Here is a 21,149-nt window from a genome sequence, read left to right as displayed (position 1 = left end):
ATTCTCATTGATATTTGATATTGCAAGATTCAACAAACTACATGCTAGCAATATTCTGGCATTGGTTAGTATCAAGCTAAGAATAAACTATGCGACGCTTAAATAAATTATTCAATCCTTGTTTGTTTTGTTATAAAACCTGAATAATTGTCGGTTTTGATTCGAGGCCCTACGATTCGTGTGCATGCGTTTTCTCTATTGAGCTAAATGGGTGTGACACAAAAACAAAGTAAATAATTAAAACTATGGTCCGAGCTCTGTTGTTACAAGTGTATTTTTTTCAATCTGTTTAAAGTAATACGACTTATTCTATTTTCTAACTAGCCCCAACAGTACTGTAATATGGGACATTTTTGCGTGAAGGAAACCTCGGTATATCATACTAAGAAGACAAAGTCTCGAAGTTATAAATTCACCAGCAGACGACTGTAGAAACGGCCAGAAATTGTCGGTGATTTCGCGATCTTGTGAAATTAAATAAATCCATCGGTATAACATTCTTTATTTATAATGACTGTCAATATTTCCAGGCGCATGTTATACATGTTATACATCATTAAATTTAATCCATTTCTTGTATTGTAATAATGCCTGGGAGGTAGTATATTTTGCCACATGTATACTTATTCATCGAGTCTCAAGCGTATAGATTTTACTAGATCTTTTTGCTAAATCAGTAGTTTTACTACTAAAAATTATGAACAAAAATGCTACTTATGCTTTACCTGCTCCAGCATTATTTACATATTGTGACACTGATCTGTATAATTGCAGTCATAAGCAACACTTTATTATTAGACTGGATTGTATCAAATATTCTTCACGCAATCGCTTTGATAATTACTTTTCCAAAGAAAGCATGTCTCTGAAGATTCAAAATCCCATGTTGGCAGACTCTTAATAACTGATATTGTGTTTGTTGACTATTTCGCTGGTAAGAATTTACGTAACTCCTTCAGCGCCAGTGTTATTCTACCAATCAAAATATTTTGTAAAAATCATTCACTGGTTGATTCACAAATAAATAAGTTTGCATTTTACGTTATTGGCATATTTTAAAGCGTAAATGCAAATTCTATAGAAGTGAACTTGTGCCAGCAGACATATGTTTAATAGCTCCTTCATATGACTTACTCGCTCCTTCATATGACTTACTCGCTCCTACGTATGACTTACCAACTCCTTCATATGACTTTCCAACTCCTTCATATGACTTACCAACTCCTTCATATGACTTACTTATTCCTTCATATGACTTACCAACTCCTTCATATGACATACCAACTCCTTCATATGACTTACCAAATCCTTCATATGACTTACTGACTTACCAACTCCTTCATATGACTTACCAATTCCTTCATATGACTTACCAACTCCTTCATATGACTTACCAACTCCTTCATATGACTTAACAACTCCTTTATATGACTTACTAACTCCTACATATGACTTACTAACACCTTCATATGACTTACCAACTCCTTCATATGACTTACCAACTCCTTCATCTGACTTACCAACTCCTTCATATGACTTACTAACTCCTTTATATGACTTACTAACTACTTCATATGACTTACCAACTCCTTCATCTGACTTATCAACTCCTTCATCTGACTTACCAACTCCTTCATATGACTAACTAACTCCTTCATATGACTTACTAACTCCTTCATATGACTTACTAACTCCTTCGTATGACTGACTTACTCCTTCGTATGACTTACTTTATCCTATGTACGCCTTAGTAACTCCTACGTACAAGTTTTTCACTCTGTGTATAGCATATTTACTCCTACGAAGGGCACAGTAAAGTACATGTGTTAAAAGATCCTTTTGAAGCACAGAACGTTATCAAAATAATAGCATACTCGGTTTCAATAATTTACTCCTACGACTGGCTCTTACTAACTACTAAGTTATGATTTTTAAGACCTAGGTAGGAATGTGGGAGTTAGTAAGTAGGAGATATTTTGTCGTATGTTGGAATTACCAAGCCCTTTAGGATTTATTTTGTTTACATAGGAGTAAATAAGTCATAAATAGGACTAATTAACTACTTATTTTCCTGTTTGCACTAATTCGCTGCCATAGAATTGTATAAAAGAAACAATGCAGATAGAGTGAGGGCTTATTGTAGGATATTTATATTTTATAAACAGCTTTTGTTTCTTCGTTCTATTTAGGCCGCCTATCGCATGTATACATGATATGCTGCCTCTCAACAATGTAAAGCATGTAAGTATAAAACAGCATAGCGAAATTTAATTGAACGCGAAGAAAAATCCATATTTAGCTAATAACATTCTTACAATAGATTACGATATTGGACCCGTAATGACAATCGGCAATTTACGTACCAGTTCATATTCTCCGTATGCGATTTCGGCATCCTTCGGTCATAACCGATAATATCTTTAACAAGCGGAGAATGCCGAACTTTAAATAGTTTGCATACTTAAGTCAACTTAATGAAACCTAGCAGCGACAAAAGCCATATGTTATATCCCACGTTAAATGTTCCAGTTTATTCAAGATAACAAACAGTTTAGAGCTTCAATTGCAAATCGCCACCGAGAATGAAGTGCGTACTTTGCATTTTGCTGCTTGTGGTAAGAAATAAGTTTCCATATAGAGTATTTTTCTTTGCCGAATCTTTCAATAGAATCATTTTTTCAATACTTGCTTATTTTCGACGACAGACATGGAATTTGTGGATTACCTTACGTGCAATATCGAACGGAATATCGTGTTAAATGAGAAAACGTTCTAGCATTTTTTTCTCGCTCAAACAAAGACAGAAATAAAAATTTTGTGTAAACAACGGTTTATTCTTGGACCTGTGAGAGGACATTATGACGTCAATTATGATGTCAAATAGCCACATGTCGTCCAAAACATTATGACGCGGATGACTGAAGCTAAACTTAATTTCTATCATCTTGTTAGAATGAAACCAAACAAGGCCTTGTGATTTATCGTCTGATTTCCACAATTCATCTTACAGATGTTTGGATATTTAACCAAAAGGGTGTTAATTCGTGCGCATCTGATTTCTGAGCCGTGGTAAATCAGACGATAAACAACTCCTATGTATGACGTACTAACTCCTTTATATGCCTTAGTAACTCCTTGTGCAAGCAGACATATTTTTAATAGCTGCTACGTACAACCTAGTCACTTCTGTGTGTGGCACATTAACTCCTACGAAAGACAGTAAGTAAATTTGTGATAAGATCCTTTGGAAGCATAGTACGCAAAGCATACTCAGTTTCGTTGAGTAACACCAACGATTGACTAAACTTACTCCTACGTAGGACTTATTAACTCCTACTTAGGGCTTACTAAGGCATGAGTTTTTAAGTCCTTGGTAGAAATGTGGCAGTTAGTAAATCGTACTTATGACAGATTATGTCGTATACTGGAACTACCAAATCCTATGTAGGAGTTAATAACTCGTAAGTAGGATTTATTACATTACTAATCTTTCTGTTGACATTAATTCGATGTCATATAGTTGTATATAAGATAAAATGCAGTTTGAAAGTTATTTCAGGATATATGTATTTTTAAACACCTTTTGTTTCTTCATTCTATATTTAGGCCGGCTATCGCATAAAAACAGGATATGCTGCGTCCCAACAATGTGAAACATGTAAGTGTAAAACAGTATAGCGAAATTTAATTCTAATATTCTTGTCTTTGTTAAAACACGTTTACGCTAGAATGACGTCACGTTAACGTGCGGTGATGTCAAAGTTTTTGTTACGACCACGAAAGAGCGCTACTATATTTTATCTACTGTTTTAGATTAAGGGCATATTAGAATCGAAATAATTTATAGCAAAACCGTGTTTCAACACTATTTATACACTCGGGCGGTAATACGTCATACAAATAATTTCACGTGAAATTATTACGCCCGACGTAAAGGATTTGACAGAAGACTTTGTTTTAAGTATTATTCTTCCTTCACCTGTGACTCAGATAGAGTTGGCAGTTACTCGCAGAGAACAGGTTAGGTACTTGTGTAAAATCATGGCACTATCTGAAATATTGTTGAAAAAGCGCGAGCCAAATACAAACAAGTAAGGAGGAGACATAAAAAGCTGTTTTAGAAAAAATAGACTGAAATACTTTTCAGGCAGTTACTTTTTCCTATATTTACCCAAATAATTAACAACAGAAGAAGTAAGAGCCGACAAGGCTAAACTATAACTAAAATTCGTTTTCTAAATAAAACATAATTGAAAGAAGTGGGAAACAAAAAATATTATTTAACATTACAATAAACAATACTAGTATACTCTACGTATGTCTGTATTATACTATGTATTTTGAACTGTCAAAACCTGTTCCCGGCTTTCATTATATTCTGTTCACATGAAAGCCGGGAACATGTTTTGACAGTTCAGTTAAATAGTACAGTAAAACCATTTGGTTTTATAGTGCAATTGGTAAATACTAGTATTAAAGGGAATTCCTATAGTTTTTAATGCGCATCTTTCTGCGCAGCCGGCACTTTCTATGGAAAACTGAACTGAAGTCAACATTTGTTGAAACATGTTACAGACAATCTTAAATATGAGGAATCTTGAATGAAATAACATTTTTGATAAGTTATATCAGTAATCAAATGTTGATACTGGTTTATGTTGTATTGACAAGTATCATGCCTGACAGGTATCTTGCTATTTTTGTGGTTGTGTTTTCACATCGCATTTTAGTAGAAAGACAGTGTTGTTCATATAATGTAAGATAATTGACTTAGTACTGATAAGACAATATCACCTTTCAGATTATTTAGTATGCAATTATAGAAAGAATTAAGAATTTTTAAAACTTTTTTAAAACTTTTAGCAGACATACATGTAATCAATTTGGGCAGGTTCGCGCTATTTCCGTCCGAACAGGTGTTTGTATTCTAGCGGTCTTAACATAAAATTTAGCCTGGTGACCCATACATTTTTAGCCATTTTTATGCTCACAATACAATTATCTATACACAAGAAAAAAAGGAAACAAATCTATGAAAGAGTTTTTTCAAAATTTAAAAAAAATATTCTTCACTATGGGTATTTTTCATTGAAAAAAGTTCACAAAAGTAAATATGAAACAATTTTTTTTTCATTTGTACCCATCATTGTAAGGATAGAGTATTACAAATATGACTATGATATCAAGTAAGTATATGATAAAATCTGTAATAAGAAAAAAACCGTATTGTGCTGCCTGGATGTATATTTTGGTTGGTATTCATGAAAAAGCAGAAAATTATGAAAATGTTCAAAAATCGCTGGCAGTTTCAGCAACAGTGGGTGTGTTCAAAGCAATTTTTCACAAAAACAAGCCTGGTGACCTATTATTTTTATTTGTTCATTGTTTTCAGCACACATTTTCCTATCATATATATGAATTTAAAAAAATTCTATGAAAGGAAAAAAATTATAGGAATTCTCTTTAAATAATGCCAAATAAAATTGTTTGATACTAATTTATTTTAGGTCGATTGTGAAGCAAGTTCTACAGCTTATTTTAATCAGCCTCAACAATTCATTCCTAATGGAATCCATCCCAGGAAGCCAGTTTCTCTTTTAATGCTGAGCGCCAAGCAAGGGAGTTACTGTGACCATTTTTCGCGTCTTTGGTATGATGCGGCCGGGACCGAACCCAAGACGTCCCGTCCCCGAAGCGGATACTCTACCACTAGGCTATCGAGGCGGTCAAATAAAATTGAATGGAATTACTCGAAATTTTGGTACACATTCCAACATATGTTTATTTCGTTACGTTATGTTCATGCAAATACTTAGTTTAGTTGAGTTGCGTTGTGTATTACGAACATAAAGTTCCTTTCCACAGCTTCAGTTGGGACACACTTTATGTTCGGCCTTATTGGTTACTATGAAAGGGTCACGTCAGCTAACGCTACCATTCAACTTCACCTAACACCAGAATTGCAAGTATCGACTCATGTTCGTGTGACGGCACCGTTTATAAACATGAACAGAACATATACTGTTTCAAACTATACCGTTATTCTGCTTCATGGCAGATTGATACAGTTTGAAAATGGAACGCAATATAAAGGGACTGAAGTTATTTCAGATTTGAATATTTCTTTGACAGTTTTTATTAGTGGTGTAAGTGATATAGCAGAAGGATTCCTGGCGTTACCACTCAGCGCTCTTGGTACTCGATATATTGCTGCTTCTTACACTCCAACTTACCCATACAGTAGTGAAATTCTCATAGCTGGTGTGGAGAATGATACAGACGTTATCCTGTCAACAGTAATTGATGGAAAGAGAAACACTTACCTAACTTTTCAATTACAGAAGTTTGAAACGTATCAATTTAAAGTGAATAATGACGTAAGCGGCAGTATAGTAACATCTAGCAAACCAGTAGCTATTTTCTCAGGATCTGCTTTGGCACATGTTCCTGCTGGAATCGGAGATTGGCAGTATCTAGTCGAGCAAATGATTCCGACAAAATACTGGACTACAAGATTCATAGTTCCACCTATCTATCCAAGAAGACATTTTGTTGTGAAGTTATTTACAGATCAGGATAACACAGAAGTACATTATTACAACAGTACAGATCACTTCGCCTTAAACATGAACAAAATGACTTCAGTTGAGTTGTTGTTTAGTACAGATCCTGTAACTGTTTTAGCAAACAAACCAATCAGTGTGATACAATACGGACATAATGGAGATAAAATGGCCGGTGATCCCTTCATGTCAACCACACAAGGGATCACTCAGTTTAAGAACTCGTATAAATTCGTAACACAAAAATATTATTCCAGGGTAGGAAGCAATACTATAGCTATTACAATTCTAAAGAACAGTACCGGCGGACTTCTACTGAATGGACATTCAATGTCTTACTGGAGCGCTAAGAATGTGTCAGTCTCACCGCCATTAGATCAGTATACAACTCTCTTTGTTAATGCCATACACAACAGTTACTTTCATTTATATCACAGCGATGGAATAAAGTTTGGAGCCATAATTTATGGACGCCCCGGTAATCTTGTTGCGTACGGTTACCCTCTACAGCTGTCATTTACCAATAAAGGTAATATTTCATAAACATTATAATGATGTCATTTCATGTAATACTTTTTTCTCTTTAAAAACATGAAAGTGTAAGATTTCTGTATTTCCTGGCTGTTGTACAGAAATTTTCATTCGGATAACTTCAAAGTTGAAATATGATTTACTGTTTATAACGTAATTAAAGACTTGGTCAAACGATAGAGAATTTCTTGTGAAGCATATCGAAGACAGACCGGCCGGAGGCTCCGCCTATCTATTTTGTTCTTAACTCCTATTATTTTTACATTCAGTATTTATTTTTGTGCACCAGTCCATACATATTCTGTGGTAGGGTCTCGGGTTTTTTGTCGGAAGTGGATATGATGGGGGTTGCTTCTATTCGCTTTTTGTCCTTATATTGGATGAAATTTATTGCCGAAGTTTGCTTTAAAATATCATTACAAGCAGACATTAGTTTTTAGTTTAAACATTGCATGTACTTTTCAGACTGTGGAAAGCATGAAGTTAGCCTCACAACCGTAGCTACTACGCATGCACAAACAACCACAGTCACCAAGCCTGTGTATTCTAACTCAACATTTCAGGGGGGTAAGTCTATTCTTGTTGGATTATACATATAATCATTTGTATTACTAGTATGTACCAATATAAATTCTGTCAAATATACAGCTTTTGTATTTCACAAGTAAATATGAACAGGCAGAAAAAAACCGTATTGTACCTTTTGTAATGTATGTTGTCAGACTAATAGGCATGACCTAACAGTTGAATGAATAGCGCACATAAAACTTCACTCAAATCTAATGTAACGTCAGTATACATTGAAGGTTTCTTTCGGTAAGAAAACAAGAAACAAAAAGGCGGAGGTATATAATGAAAGGGTCATTACAATAGCAGCTAGATCATGGATTTTGATTTTGGCTGTCGTGAATTTTGAATTTGCAAGGTCGGATTACACTCGACGCTTATGCGCCTCGCGAGACTCCACCCAAGATCGAGCTACTATTACAATAACCCTAATGTATTGTATTAGTACAATATTTTGTATCATTCCACTGATGATTTTTCTTTACTATCAAGATTCATTATTTTGTATACATTTTGGAATATATTTTTGAAGTTCTTTAAAGCGTCAAAATAGATATTTTAAGTAGCAGTCCAGATAGATGTTATGTATAATTACATGGTAAAAGAAAACACAATTTTAAATATTACATTTGAACTAACTGAGTTGGAGCAATAATAGGAGGTAATAAAACAATCGATTCAATTATCTTTCGGAGGGTGACTTTAAGAGTTTCTCCACCAACAAAAGCAGGGCTGTTGCCATATGACCTATAGTTGTGTACGTGTGACGTTAAACTAAACTAAGGGAACAGTCACTAATGGCGCGTATATTCTTTTTAAGTGTGTCTTCTATTTCAATACGTTTTAACAAAACATATACATAATATACATATATCTCGCTGAGGTAGATGGTGTAAAAAAGGAAAACGTGGTATGAAAGTTTACATTCTAATTTCTGACAGAATATATACATATCCCATAAAATTATAAAATGACTTCACAAGCTCGCTTAGTTTTTCTTAAATTTTAATATAAAAGTCACAAACTAGTTTCGCCGTGAATGGCTCATCAGTGTGTCTAAATATATAACAATAAGAGAAAGGGAATTAATTCAATAGAAATGACGTTGACGTCAAGGAAACAAGGGACGTAATTTCGACGTCAAACGGGAGTTAATGACGTTATAATGTTATTTATCAATCCGTATCATGTGAAATGTTCCGCATGTTTAATTTCGGTTTAAAACAGTCAATAAAATATGTTTCTTTTGTTAATCTAGCTGATAAACTGTTAGTTTTCATTTTATAAAATGGGAATATTGTAAATTTTGGCTCTGTTGTACAGCAAAAGTCTATATGGCTACTGACAGGCAATTGTCTTACCGACGGGTCTCTAATTTGTTGAGAATGAATTGTTCTTCTAGTTCTTAATTTGTCTCCGGTTTGACCTATGTAATATTCATGGCAGCCATTACACGTCATAACATAAATTACATTTTTCACATCACAGGACATGTTTTCATTCACGTAAAATATTTTCCCATTAATGTTAAATGAATTAGATTCTTCTATTTGTTTACATAGATTACAGTTAGGTCTATTGCACTTGTAAACTCTGTTGTTTCTTTATATATTGAATTCAGAAAATTTTGCTCTAGTTAATAGTTTCTTCAAATTTGGTGGCTGTCTTTTGCTCCTAATGATAGTATTGGATCTTAATAATTCGTTCATAATTGAATCAGTCTCTAAAATTGATATATTGTTTTTGAGAACGTTAAACATCTCTTTATTATTTGGGTTAAATGTAGACACATAGGGTATGATTTCGTTTGGATCTTTTTCAACTATATATATATATACTTTCATTATCCTGTCAGAAATCATTCACGGTAACGTATTTAATTTTATTTTTGATATCTCAGAATATTGCTGCTGATCACAGAGAGTGCGTTTATGTAAGTGCATTCTTCGGACCTATGCGCATTTGGCGTTTTGTAAAATCCGGAGAATGCCGAGGTCGCATACAGAGATATTGTCATGACGTGTTCACTACTTAAGAAGATTGCACCTTCACGCAAAGGAGTATAATGACCAATTTCAGATGTTGGCAGATGGTGTTTCCACTGCGATGGCATGACACACCTGCAGTTTTGCGACTGGGTTGAGAGATGTCAGACAGATGATGAGGTTATTCCAGTATTTATTATTCATTATTACTCCTAAATAAGAATATTACATATTGATATTGTTTTAATAAGAATACTAAGTATGACTTACTTTATTTCAGCAGTTTTCTTCGTTATCGTCTTTATCACACAACGTTGCCGTCAACATGTTGACAGATTGTACATCAAGACAAACTATCACAATCTGCAAGCAAGACCAAGAAATACATACCTTTTATAGACATGCCCATGTGTTGTATACGTTTATTAAGTACTGTATTTGTTATTATCAAGTTTTGAATTATGAATTATGTATACTAGAATTATGTTTATATATAAGGCATCCATTCAACAAAGTATAGTTATATGTTGCGTGTAGCAACATTTGAAGACCACAAATTCTGACAAAAAACAACAACAACAGTTTTGTTATAAATACATTGGAAAATGTCAATTGAATCATCGGAACATAAATCTGTTAGAAATATAGCTCGAACGTCATGATGTTTGAACTTGTTTTAGGGAGTTTGATGAATATTAATAGACTGACCCCGAAACTGTAACAGTTCATTATTTTTCCAGGTTTGTTATGTGCAAAGTTACTTCAGAAGCATTCATGCTAAGCTTTACCGATCAGGCTGTATAAGCAGACAGGTAAATACTGTTATTTCTCCGCGGGCACTGTTGTATCTCTAGTAAAAGTTCTTTTTCTATATTTCCCAGGACTATCAATACTACTGAACTGTAATAGCGTGTCGTTAGTTTTATTAGCACGTTTAAAGCTATATTTGCACGAGGAAGATTAACCAAATAAGCGCTTGTAATCATTGCCGTTTAATAAGCTTTTTATTATATACCTGAACACAATAGCAAACACTCAATCATTTAAATCACTTTTATCATTGTTTATAGTTTATCCAAACCTCGCATAATTACAAAAACTTGCATGATTACCTAATAATCGTATTGAAGATAAGAGCATTTCATGTAGATATCAGGTATCTTTAACATTTTTGATAAATGTTTCAAATAGAAACGGAAAGATAAATAATATTATAAAATATGCATTTTCGCAAAATTGTGCCGGTGTAATGAAGTATTTCGACCCCCATAGAATAATGACCCCCCGGTCATTATTCTATAGAAAAAGTGACCCCCCGGTCATAGTATTATGACCTCCAGATCATAGTACTATGACTCCCCCACGTGAAGTAAACTGAACCTCACGAAGAATATTGACTCCCATAAAAAAACGACCCCCGGTCATTTGGTCAAATTTAGTGATAACTCATGTATCTAAGGTCTAATTGCTGCATTTTGTGCTCCCACTCGGGGTGGGGGAGGGGGGGGGAGCATATAGATTTGCCCTTGTCCGTCCGTCCGTCCTTCCGTTTGACCATTAGCCCCAGATACCATCACTTGACACAGAAATCAGAGCATTCCGCAACGGGAAAAGGGATTCTATTTCTAGACGCTGTATCTTGGTGTATACATTTTTGTTTCATGAAAATAACAATTCACAATACGTTCACAAAACACACCAGTGTCAATAATCCCTGCAAACTTCGGTATGAAGTTATTCTTCAGAAGAAAACTGCACAAGAAACTGCTGGTAGCATAGAACTTAGTATTAATAGAAGTTGCAATACTTAGCAGTGGCAGTAAAGTACGGTAGCGGCAACAATAGAAAGTAGTAGTAGTAGTAGTAGTGGCAGTGGTAGTGGCAGTTGCAGCAGCAGCAGCAGCAACAACAGCAGCAGCAGAGGAATAAGTGACAGAAACAACAGCAGCAGGAGAAGAGGAGGTAGATTTACAAGACGTATTAGTGGAAGCAGGTATAGTAGTATCGGTAGTAGCAGTTGTAGTAGTAGTAGTAGTAGTAGAAGTAGTAGTAGTAGTAGAAGAAGAAGAAGTACATGTAGTAATAGCAATAGAAGTAGCGGCACCAGTAGCAGTAGTACAATCAAAATGTTAACTATTGGCAATGGAGGGTATTAGAGTTGTAGATCTAGTAAAATTGTCCGTTAGGTTTGGTGGGGATCACTTTTTAATAGATATTATCGTCGAAAGTCTTTTTAGGAGCCGGTGTTTTACACGGAAAGAGTAACTTTTTTTAAATAGAATAATGTCCGGGAATCGATATTGTATGAGAGTTCGAATGTAGTAATTTCGGCAGTGAGCATTTTACATGGAAGGAGTCATTTTTTCTATAGAATAATAACCGGGGTCGTTATTCTATGAGATTCGAAGGGAGTCATCTTTAGGGAGTCAGTATTTTACTTGGAGGGGTCAGTTTTTCTATAGAATAATGACCGGGGGGTCGTTATTCTATAGAGTTTTCAAAGGGAGTCAGTTTTTTATAAGGGGATCAATATTTTACAGGAAAGGAGTCACATTTTCTATAGAATAATGACCGGGGGGTCGTTATTCTATGGGGGTCGAAATACTTCATTACACGGCAATGCACTAAATCCCTCAAAGGCACTCGCTACAGTTTTTCCGGACGGGTCGATATTTACCCCAACACCATGCCAAGTGATTATCTAATGTCGCGTAAGGCAAAAATTCGCAAATTATTGTATGTTCGCATGCATTTTATGTACAAAATGTATAATATACTGACTAAAGGTAAGGGTAAGTATCGCCATGGTTACAAAATATATACATTTAAAGTATTTTTAGTTCAAATTGCTTCAATCCGACATATACTGGAGTCTGTTATTTATACCAGCGCTCAAACTCTGCATTGTGTCACAGCTGTTTCTAATCCCGTACCGTACCCGTACCGTACATTCGTAAACTATAGATTTTGTTTAAAAAATTCATCGTTCTATGCCATCAAAATGCTTCAGAAACACCTTAAAATCCGCTTATTAAGAAATCTGCCGTTTGATAATTGTATATATATATATATTTCAAAGTCATTTGCTCAAACACTGAATGAGTATTTCGTACCAACCTGCGTTGTATAAATACCCGCCACACCCAACCTCGTTGTAATTTTATTTACGAAATCTAATATGGTGACCTATCAATTTTCTTTTTGTTTAGATTAGGTAGACATAACCAAAGGTATGTGCAGAGTTTGATTAAATTCTATTATGTGAAACTCGATAAAATAGCAAAAGTACAAACTAAAAATTGACAAAAATATGCAAACATAGCCCTTGGGTCTGCTGAACAAGTATTACTTTCTTTACAAGATCATGTTCTTTTGATATCTCTGAGTATGTTTCAAATAGATATATTGTTTTCCGTTATAAAAATGCTTAGATAATCAAATTTATGCTGATTATTGTACTTTACTGAAATATATTTTAGGATCAGACATTTTGAAAAATGTTTAAAATAGCACCATATCTAGGGGCAAATTAAATTGAAACAAAGCTGGTGACCTAGTATTTTTATTTCATTTTTCAATACATCATAACATGATCTTTTAATACAAAACATTTCATCAAAATCTATTATTGAGAAAAAAATTACGAAACTGTAGCGAGCGTCCTTAACAAGTGTTGCTGTCCTGAAATATTTCATTCTTAGCTACTAGACAGCAAATACCCCAGTTTACCAAAAACCGTCTATTTCTGAAATCGAACATTTTTTTCTGGACTTTCTGGACCGAACATACATATCAACATAAAATGTGAAAAACTAAAAATTTAAAAGGCAATCTTAATTTTCGGCACTTGTGTTTTATAAAGAGTATCAGAATTTTTGACCATAGAGTTTTAAAAGTGTTATTTCTGTTTTCAAGTAATTCTGTAACAGTTTTATGTAACAATATGTAACTAATATTTCACCGATGAAACGTCTCTAAACCGAAAACCTTTTTTTGCAAACCGAACTTTAGTTCTTCGGTTATGAGCTTTAAAGGTGGGGGAATGGATGATGGGACAGGTTCCATTGCATAAAAAGGGTTTCTTAAAATGCTTTAAGTTGTTTGTTTGTTAGTGTACAATGTTGACAAAAATATACATTAATGTATATAGGTTGCAACACTTATTTTCTGTTTTGGTTTTGACAACAAAACAATTTTTTTTCAAGCAATGCACGAGCGTTGATGGAAACGGTGGTTGTCTGCAATGTTGTAATGATAGTTTCTGTAACAGCGAAGGATGTGGCGACAAAGGTAAAATGTTTACAAGAATATATGGAAAATTTTGATAACAACAACAGTCTTTATATTCCGATTTATTTCAGATTTAATGCTATTGGTACTGTTTAGTTTTTCAGCTCAAACATCTCGGCTTCGACTTACATACATGTGTAGCATTTGTGTAATCGCCTGTTCTGTGAAATGCATGGTCCGTAACCTTAGATCCCTTACTAAATTCCAGCTTGTTTAGTTATGTCCATTGCTTTCTGGTTTTAGGCAAGCCAAATTTGTTAACTGGAATAACAAACTAGTCTATCATTGAAGGTTCCTTGTCTTGTGCATCGTCGTATCAACACATCTGCAAGTGTCCGCTTCGAGTGCGGGAGGTCGTGGGTTCGATCCCTGGCCGCGTCATACCAAAGACGTAAAAAATGGTACTAGTAGCTTCCTCGCTTGACGCTCAGCATTTAGAGGATAGTACTAGGACTGGTCAGCCCGGTGTCAGTATAATGTGACTTAGTGGGGTATCATGTTATGTGTCTACGGCGTGATATTCCAGTGAGGCAGCACTATAAAGATGGGCATTGTGCTCACTGCTACAAGTAGACACCGTCGTTCATATGACTGAAACATTGTTGAGAAAGACGTTAAACCCGAACACACACACACACACACACACACACACACACACACACGCATCTGCAAGTGTTTCTAAATTGCTTTTGGTACTTGTAACATGTGTAAATGTTGCATGTTGGCTGTTAAAAGTCTCCTCCTACTTGGACATTTGTATTGTTATATTTTCTCGGCGTTTAGGATCATGGAGTAATCTAACTTCACTAAAAACGAATTTTGCTGAAGCCTGTGCGAGGGTGCAAGTGGAGTTTGTCACATATTGCATTGCATCTGATGAACAGACCTTGCTGTTATTGTGCTTGGTTGTGGTCTGTGTTTCCAAGATTTTTTTTTATATTACGCTGACCCAGATAAATTGATATCACCTGCTATTTCTGGTTTATGCTAGGGCTGCAACAAATCGGACAGAGGGGACCTCTTTGCTTTGACTGTACTCACAAGGGTGAACATGAGACCTGTAACACTGTACAACTTTGTGACGCCAATCAGGTAGAGATGTTGTAAGAAATTGTTTGATAAAAAGAAATTGATGTATTTCTACTTACCAACTGTTTTACATGACTTTGATTTAATGAATCTTATATAAAATATATAAGTAAGCTTAGATGTTCATAAACACAGACATATCTTAAAAGTTGTTTGAAATACATGTATTTTAGATTTAAACTTCTAATGTCGTTTTGAATTCTCCATATTATCGGCGATTAACACACAATTACAAATTTATTTCTACATGTTACAGGTTTGCATGATAGAAAAGTATAAATGGGGAGAGAGTAACTTCCACTACATTATGGGATGTAGCAATACACAGGTAATATCTAATAAAAACTTCCACAACATCACAGGATGTAGCACTGTACATAAAATACCTATTTATGCATGGCGTCCATAACATCATGGATGCAGCACTACACACATTGTACATACTCATAACTTGTACAACTTTTGAAAAAGTTGACTTGAAGCAGCTGTCCTCAGCCCCATGTAGAAATGAAATAGTAGAAGAAACTGATGCGCATTTAATTTTAGATAATAGATAAAAAGGATGTGTAGTTCAAATCAAGGAAGACACAAGTTGAATGAATAAAGCTAGCAATTTATTTACTGATAGTAAATTTGTGTTCTGCCCAAAAAGTAAAATAAATAAAAAAGAAAAATCTGGTGAAAATCAATTAAGGCCATGAATTACTTGTAAAATTTGCTACATCAATTAATTTATTATTTCTGCCATTTAGAGTATACTCTGATTAGAATAGAGAACAATATTGGTGTCTCGTCTATGTTCTTTGAGTAAGCGGTGTCTACAAAACGTTCTCTAATTCACGACAGTATATAGAGATAGTACCTAAGTTTTTCATATCATAGGTTTGAAGTTAAAAAGCTTTGAAATGAAGACAAATGCCCATATATTTTTCGAAAACAGAAATATAGACACTATTTTAACCAGAAGTGTGGAGTTATGAGCATTTAATATTTTATTGTTAAAGAAAATTTTATGATCAAGGAAATGTAACTCTTCTCGAACATGGAGAGCATAAACATCAAAGGGACATAATATAGTGAATATTTACTAATTGGGTGCATTTAATTTAACATTCAACTTTGATCTCGATTGCTCAATACTGATCCATGATACTGTGTGCTAAAAAATTAGAACATCTGGAACAGTCTATTAACAGCAAAACTATGCTTTAGCAGAATGCAAATAGTGAATCTCTAACTGGGACTCGAACCCAGGACCTCTCACTCCTAAGGCAGACACTCTACCACTTCCCTATCACAACAGCAGCTAATAGCTAAGCAGTTTAATTGCCTTGATTACATTGCGTGAACTGGAAAAATACTCGGTGACTCTGGATTATCGGCGTATTCGCCTTGTTACCTAACGGCAATTTTCGTGTAAAGAAAAGATATAATCTAATGCTGCCAACGTCATAATCGGTGAAATCTGCCCGAATTTCTCTGACGTGTTGTTCAGAGTATGAACTTACTAACTGGTAGTACCAGTGAAATATAACTTACACTGAATCTTTTATATTTGCCCTTTTAGCAGCTGTCAAACGGAAAAGACCGTGAGCTTTGTCCAAATATAAGTAATTATTTTACCAGTTTTGAGAGGATTTCAATTGATGGGAACTTACAGTTACAAAATAAATACCTTTCTGCAACACATAGAGTCATTAGCATTCACTGTCAATCAGTATTATGACTAAGATCGAGTGTCATTCATATATTTCAAAGATTATAAACGGAATCTTTTGTTTACATTTTTTATCGTAACCGGTGCATTTGTAAAAATCACTTTAGTTTGAAAAATCAAAGTATGCGAAGAGCTATAATGGTACGGTCTCTACAGTATATAGTTTAAAACCGTGCCTCCTTGTCTGCTTAGAATAAGATATATTGATAGACATGATCTAGTAAACAATCTTTTACGGTAGGAAAATACACCAGTCGACCTAATGTAAAGGATTTCCAACATGGTATGCGACATAAAAAATATAACCACCGATCGTTCGCAGGCCTGATGGATAGCTTCCCTACATGAACAATAATTATACCAGGGACGTTCAATATGTAATGTTACTCCGTATGTGGTTCCGTAACCGCTTGTAAGTTTTAAATGCGGCTTTCGGCACATTATAGAGCAAGTTATTGGGAACACCATGCTATATCAATTATAAAAATCGGTAGACTCAAAGTAAAAATATAATCATTTGAATGAGGTGTACTCGGGTATACTGGACAATTTTATGTCCAAAATATTAAGACTGAAATATGCATTTCCTTGATTCTACTATTCAACAACTAGAACTATAGTTCAATTTTCAGTTTAAACAGATAAAACAAATCATGACCTTCACAAAAATATTTGAAAACTAAAATAAAAACGTTTATAACTTTATTAAATTCACTGTGTATATTTTTACTAGAAAAAATGATAGGTTGAGTACAATAAGCCGCTACAATTTTGTCAGGCGCGATAATCATCGTTTAAAAAATTCTTGTATCTTAAATTGATACTAGTATCATAATTCTCGATTGCAAAACAAGTTCTTACAACTTTGATTAATCGCTCTCAACACCCATTCCATATGGAATCAACATCGAGTTTAGATGTTTTAAGTTGTGTTGTAAAATTAAAACAAATGCGAACTCATTACAAATTGCTGTACCTCGTAGAAAAATGATAGAATTTTGTGATTTTACAAGTTATTTTATTTTTCTGAGACTCTGGATGGCCAGGACAAACCTATACTATAATTATGGTCCAGTACACCTGAGTACACCTCACTCAAATGATTATATTTTTACTTTGAACAAGCTGATTTTTAACATTTATATAGCATTTCGTTTCCAATAAATTGCTTTACAGTGTGCCGAAAACCGCATCTAAATATAACCAGCGGTTACGGAGCTACATATGGAATAACATTACATATTGAACGCCCCTCGTATATTCTAAGCTGGGGTTCATCCACCTTTTGACATTTCCGCTTATCTACCCAGCGTATATATATACCAAGGAAGAGAGACTTTACGAAACTGATATAATCTTGGAGACAACCATCCACCACGCTGCATTAATCCTATTTTTGTCGTTGAAAATCATGGCAGTTGAAACATATAATGTACAATAAGGCATGGAGTTTCACTCGTAATGAAAAAAAATGACTATTCAGTTTTTAAGATCAACATGAATGTTTGTGGCCCCAGTAACAGTAAAAGGCTTAGATAACTTCTTACATATTATTTGATTCAAAATGGTAATCAAGCAAGAATTACAAAAGGCGTTGATTCGCGTAACTGATCATTAGCTTAAAGTCGAAATAATTTATATTACATATCAACACAGTGTGTCAGATTCAACAAGGAATATAGTTACAAAGTAAAATATACGTGGTTATCCTGTTTGATATGTCCACATAAATGGTTTGAACCCGACTTTCGTGATTTGGTATTGTTTAATCACCCCTTGGATATGGTGCCTGCTTTTTAATTTTGTCTTTTGACAGCTCCTGTGATACGCAGGCTCCATAACCTCAGATCCCTTTCCTAAATTCCAGTTTGTTTAGTTCTGCCCATTGTTTTCTCGTTTGGGGCAAACCCTTTACTTTATCTGGGGACCAAACGCCGCTCTTCATGGAATTACACGCCTCAACACGTGTATCATTGAAGGTTCCATGTTCACCGCCGTTTGAATACATCTGCGGATGTCTCTAAATTGCTTTTTGTACTTTTAGCATGTGTAAATGTTGAGTTCTGCTCAACCCGGGGCTAGAGGGCGTGGACGGAAGCATGCATTTCCACTACCGTCCATGAACAGACTTAATCAAACCGAGCCTGCAACATTTTCGTTTCTGTCATGTTGAGCGACCTGTGAAGTTTCCACTTTTCTCTATTTTGTTAAAATAATTCCCATGCATAACTGTAAGTAAGATAAGTAAAGCAGACTAGTATCTGTTTCCGTTACACCAATTAATATTGAAATAATTTAGCAATAGTACGGAACACGTCCGGTCATAAAAATTAAAAAATGAAATACAACAACGAAATATTTCAAGGACATCCACTTGCCATATTATACCCTAATACATTTTATAAGAAGGTTCCATTAAGGTTACCTTTCAATTTGTCCTTATAAAAACCTGATATAACCGGCGACTGACCACTTCAATATGAGGTGATTAGACTGCATGAAACTCATTCAATTTTTTAATTTTTATATAGACATGTGCAAGCAAACGTTCAGTTAGAGGACTTACTGCTCGTCATGCACCTGTTTGCTCACACTGTTGTCACACTGATTTCTGTAACATGAACTGTACATCAGTGGATACAGGCGTACCAATAATTGGCAAGTAGATGTTTTATGTAGAGAATGTCTTTAGTTGACAAGTAATATGTATATAATAAACACTGCATTTACAAAAACAATATATGGTATAAATAGTATCCTAGCGTCAGATTACACCCGAGCTAAATATGTCCTTGTAAAGTACCTTACAAGTTTGTTAACATTATCTGACAAGTGACGGTCTTGACAGAGGAGAACATTGATAGGCTAAATAGTACTTAGCACATATTATGAGTTAATTAAACAAAATTGTTTTTTATTCAAAATACATACTACAAAATATTTTCTAACACCGTTTGTTCAAAAATGGTGTCAAAGAAATTTCATCAAGGGAATATCCGGACAGTTGGGACTTGGAAAACGGCTAAAAAAAATAAATACATTACCTATGAATGAAAATATGTTTTGAATAGTGTATTAAATAAATGTTTATTACAGTCTGACAACATTGTATTAATAGAGTATTTAAAACCGAAGACATATATCAATATCTGATATATCTATATTGCAATGTCCTTGAATTTATAAGAGTTTTATTCTGTATGTCCCTAACATGACTGTATTTAATTTTTTTTCAGGTTAAGAGACGACAATAGAACATGAATACTTCCTATTTAGATGTTTCATTTACAGTGCTATGTATAAATATGAATAAACATGGTGTCGGTTGATTTTATTTGTCTTTTTCACCTTTGTCTGGAAGAAAAAATGTTTTCTTCATGAGAGAAATGGGAGTATCTACTTTTTTTCCGAAATTACAAAATATAATAATACTGACATTTATCATAACCGTTTTTATTATCTCTTTTTTATCAAATAACCATTACAATTTTTTTGTGAACTAATCATAGTTATCCTTATCACAGATTGTTTTAATGTTTCAACATTCTTGCTAACACAAATACGTTGAATGTCTCCCAACATTTACTATAAACAGAAGTGTATTTAAAATGATAACGATTGAAATAACGACTCATCTATAATACTCACTCTATCTATTTAAACATAATATTTTCAGCTATCAAATACTGCTTACACTTGAAGTTATTCTCTAAAAGGAACAAATCCTGTGATTATGACAGCTGTATAGACAGCAAGCGTTATAGCATCGCTTCGAGTGGCATAGTTTCCATGGGCACCGTCAAGGCCGCAAGTAGCGGAGTCTAAACTAACAGTTTATAACTTTTTCCATCTGCAAATTGATAATACTAGAAACAAGTCTGACAATTTCTAATTTCTTTCCATTTGCAAGTTTTTCAAGTTGATAATATCAGAAAGACAATTTACACTAATTGCTACAAATTTAGTAGGATCTTTAATGCAAAGATACCGGTATAAGGTATGATGTTTTCTGACAAAAAAAGAATTATCAACGACCTCTTCCATGCTGCAATGAAACGTATGTATTTCATATTACAACGCTACGTAAAGAAACAAGTCGTAAACTGTGACCTTCAATCGTAATACGATCGTTGTATAATTTGTATTGCGTTTCGAAGAAAACGAACTTTGACTGAATGTATGTTGTTTTTCGAAGCAGTTATGCAAACCTGTTCAAAGATAGCCACATGATATACCATATCTATTTGGAAAAAATCGGCGGTAAACGTTTAACACAACAATGTACAAATTCATCACAGTTTCAATTTGACATCACTTAAAAAACATTTGTCACCTTTGATGCATAAATTCTCCTTGCATATTAGATACAAAATTGCAGTTGCAATATGGAATGGTTCCTCTGATTTG

The 21,149-nt window shown here is 34.3% G+C and overlaps 1 protein-coding gene across 3 annotated transcripts; it reads left to right on the top strand.

Annotated features, from left to right (window-relative positions):
• The first annotated feature begins 2,508 nt into the window (after positions 1-2,508).
• Positions 2,509-19,639, top strand: LOC123558097 (IgGFc-binding protein-like). 3 transcript variants are annotated; one of them, XM_053525634.1, is made up of 6 exons: positions 2,509-2,615; positions 3,607-3,658; positions 5,866-7,092; positions 7,560-9,826; positions 10,387-10,458; positions 13,852-13,890. In XM_053525634.1, exons 1-4 carry the CDS (start codon positions 2,583-2,585, stop codon positions 7,691-7,693), a joined length of 1,446 nt encoding a protein of 481 aa, XP_053381609.1. In that variant the 5' UTR covers positions 2,509-2,582; the 3' UTR covers positions 7,694-9,826; positions 10,387-10,458; positions 13,852-13,890. The 3 variants fall into 3 exon arrangements, with proteins under 3 accessions (XP_053381609.1, XP_053381610.1, XP_053381611.1); XM_053525635.1 differs by lacking the exon at positions 2,509-2,615 and adding an exon at positions 3,170-3,219; XM_053525636.1 differs by lacking the exons at positions 2,509-2,615; positions 3,607-3,658; positions 5,866-7,092 and adding exons at positions 14,928-15,028; positions 15,282-15,353; positions 19,274-19,639 and having other exon boundaries at positions 9,201-9,826; positions 13,852-13,936.
• Positions 19,640-21,149: the final 1,510 nt, after the last annotated feature.

The sequence above is a fragment of the Mercenaria mercenaria genome, chromosome 15, assembly GCF_021730395.1.
Source record: "Mercenaria mercenaria strain notata chromosome 15, MADL_Memer_1, whole genome shotgun sequence".
In the NCBI taxonomy this organism is placed as follows: Eukaryota; Metazoa; Mollusca; class Bivalvia; order Venerida; family Veneridae; genus Mercenaria; species Mercenaria mercenaria.
Note: the sequence above shows the minus strand (reverse complement) of the source record. Positions and strands in the feature narration are given on the sequence as shown.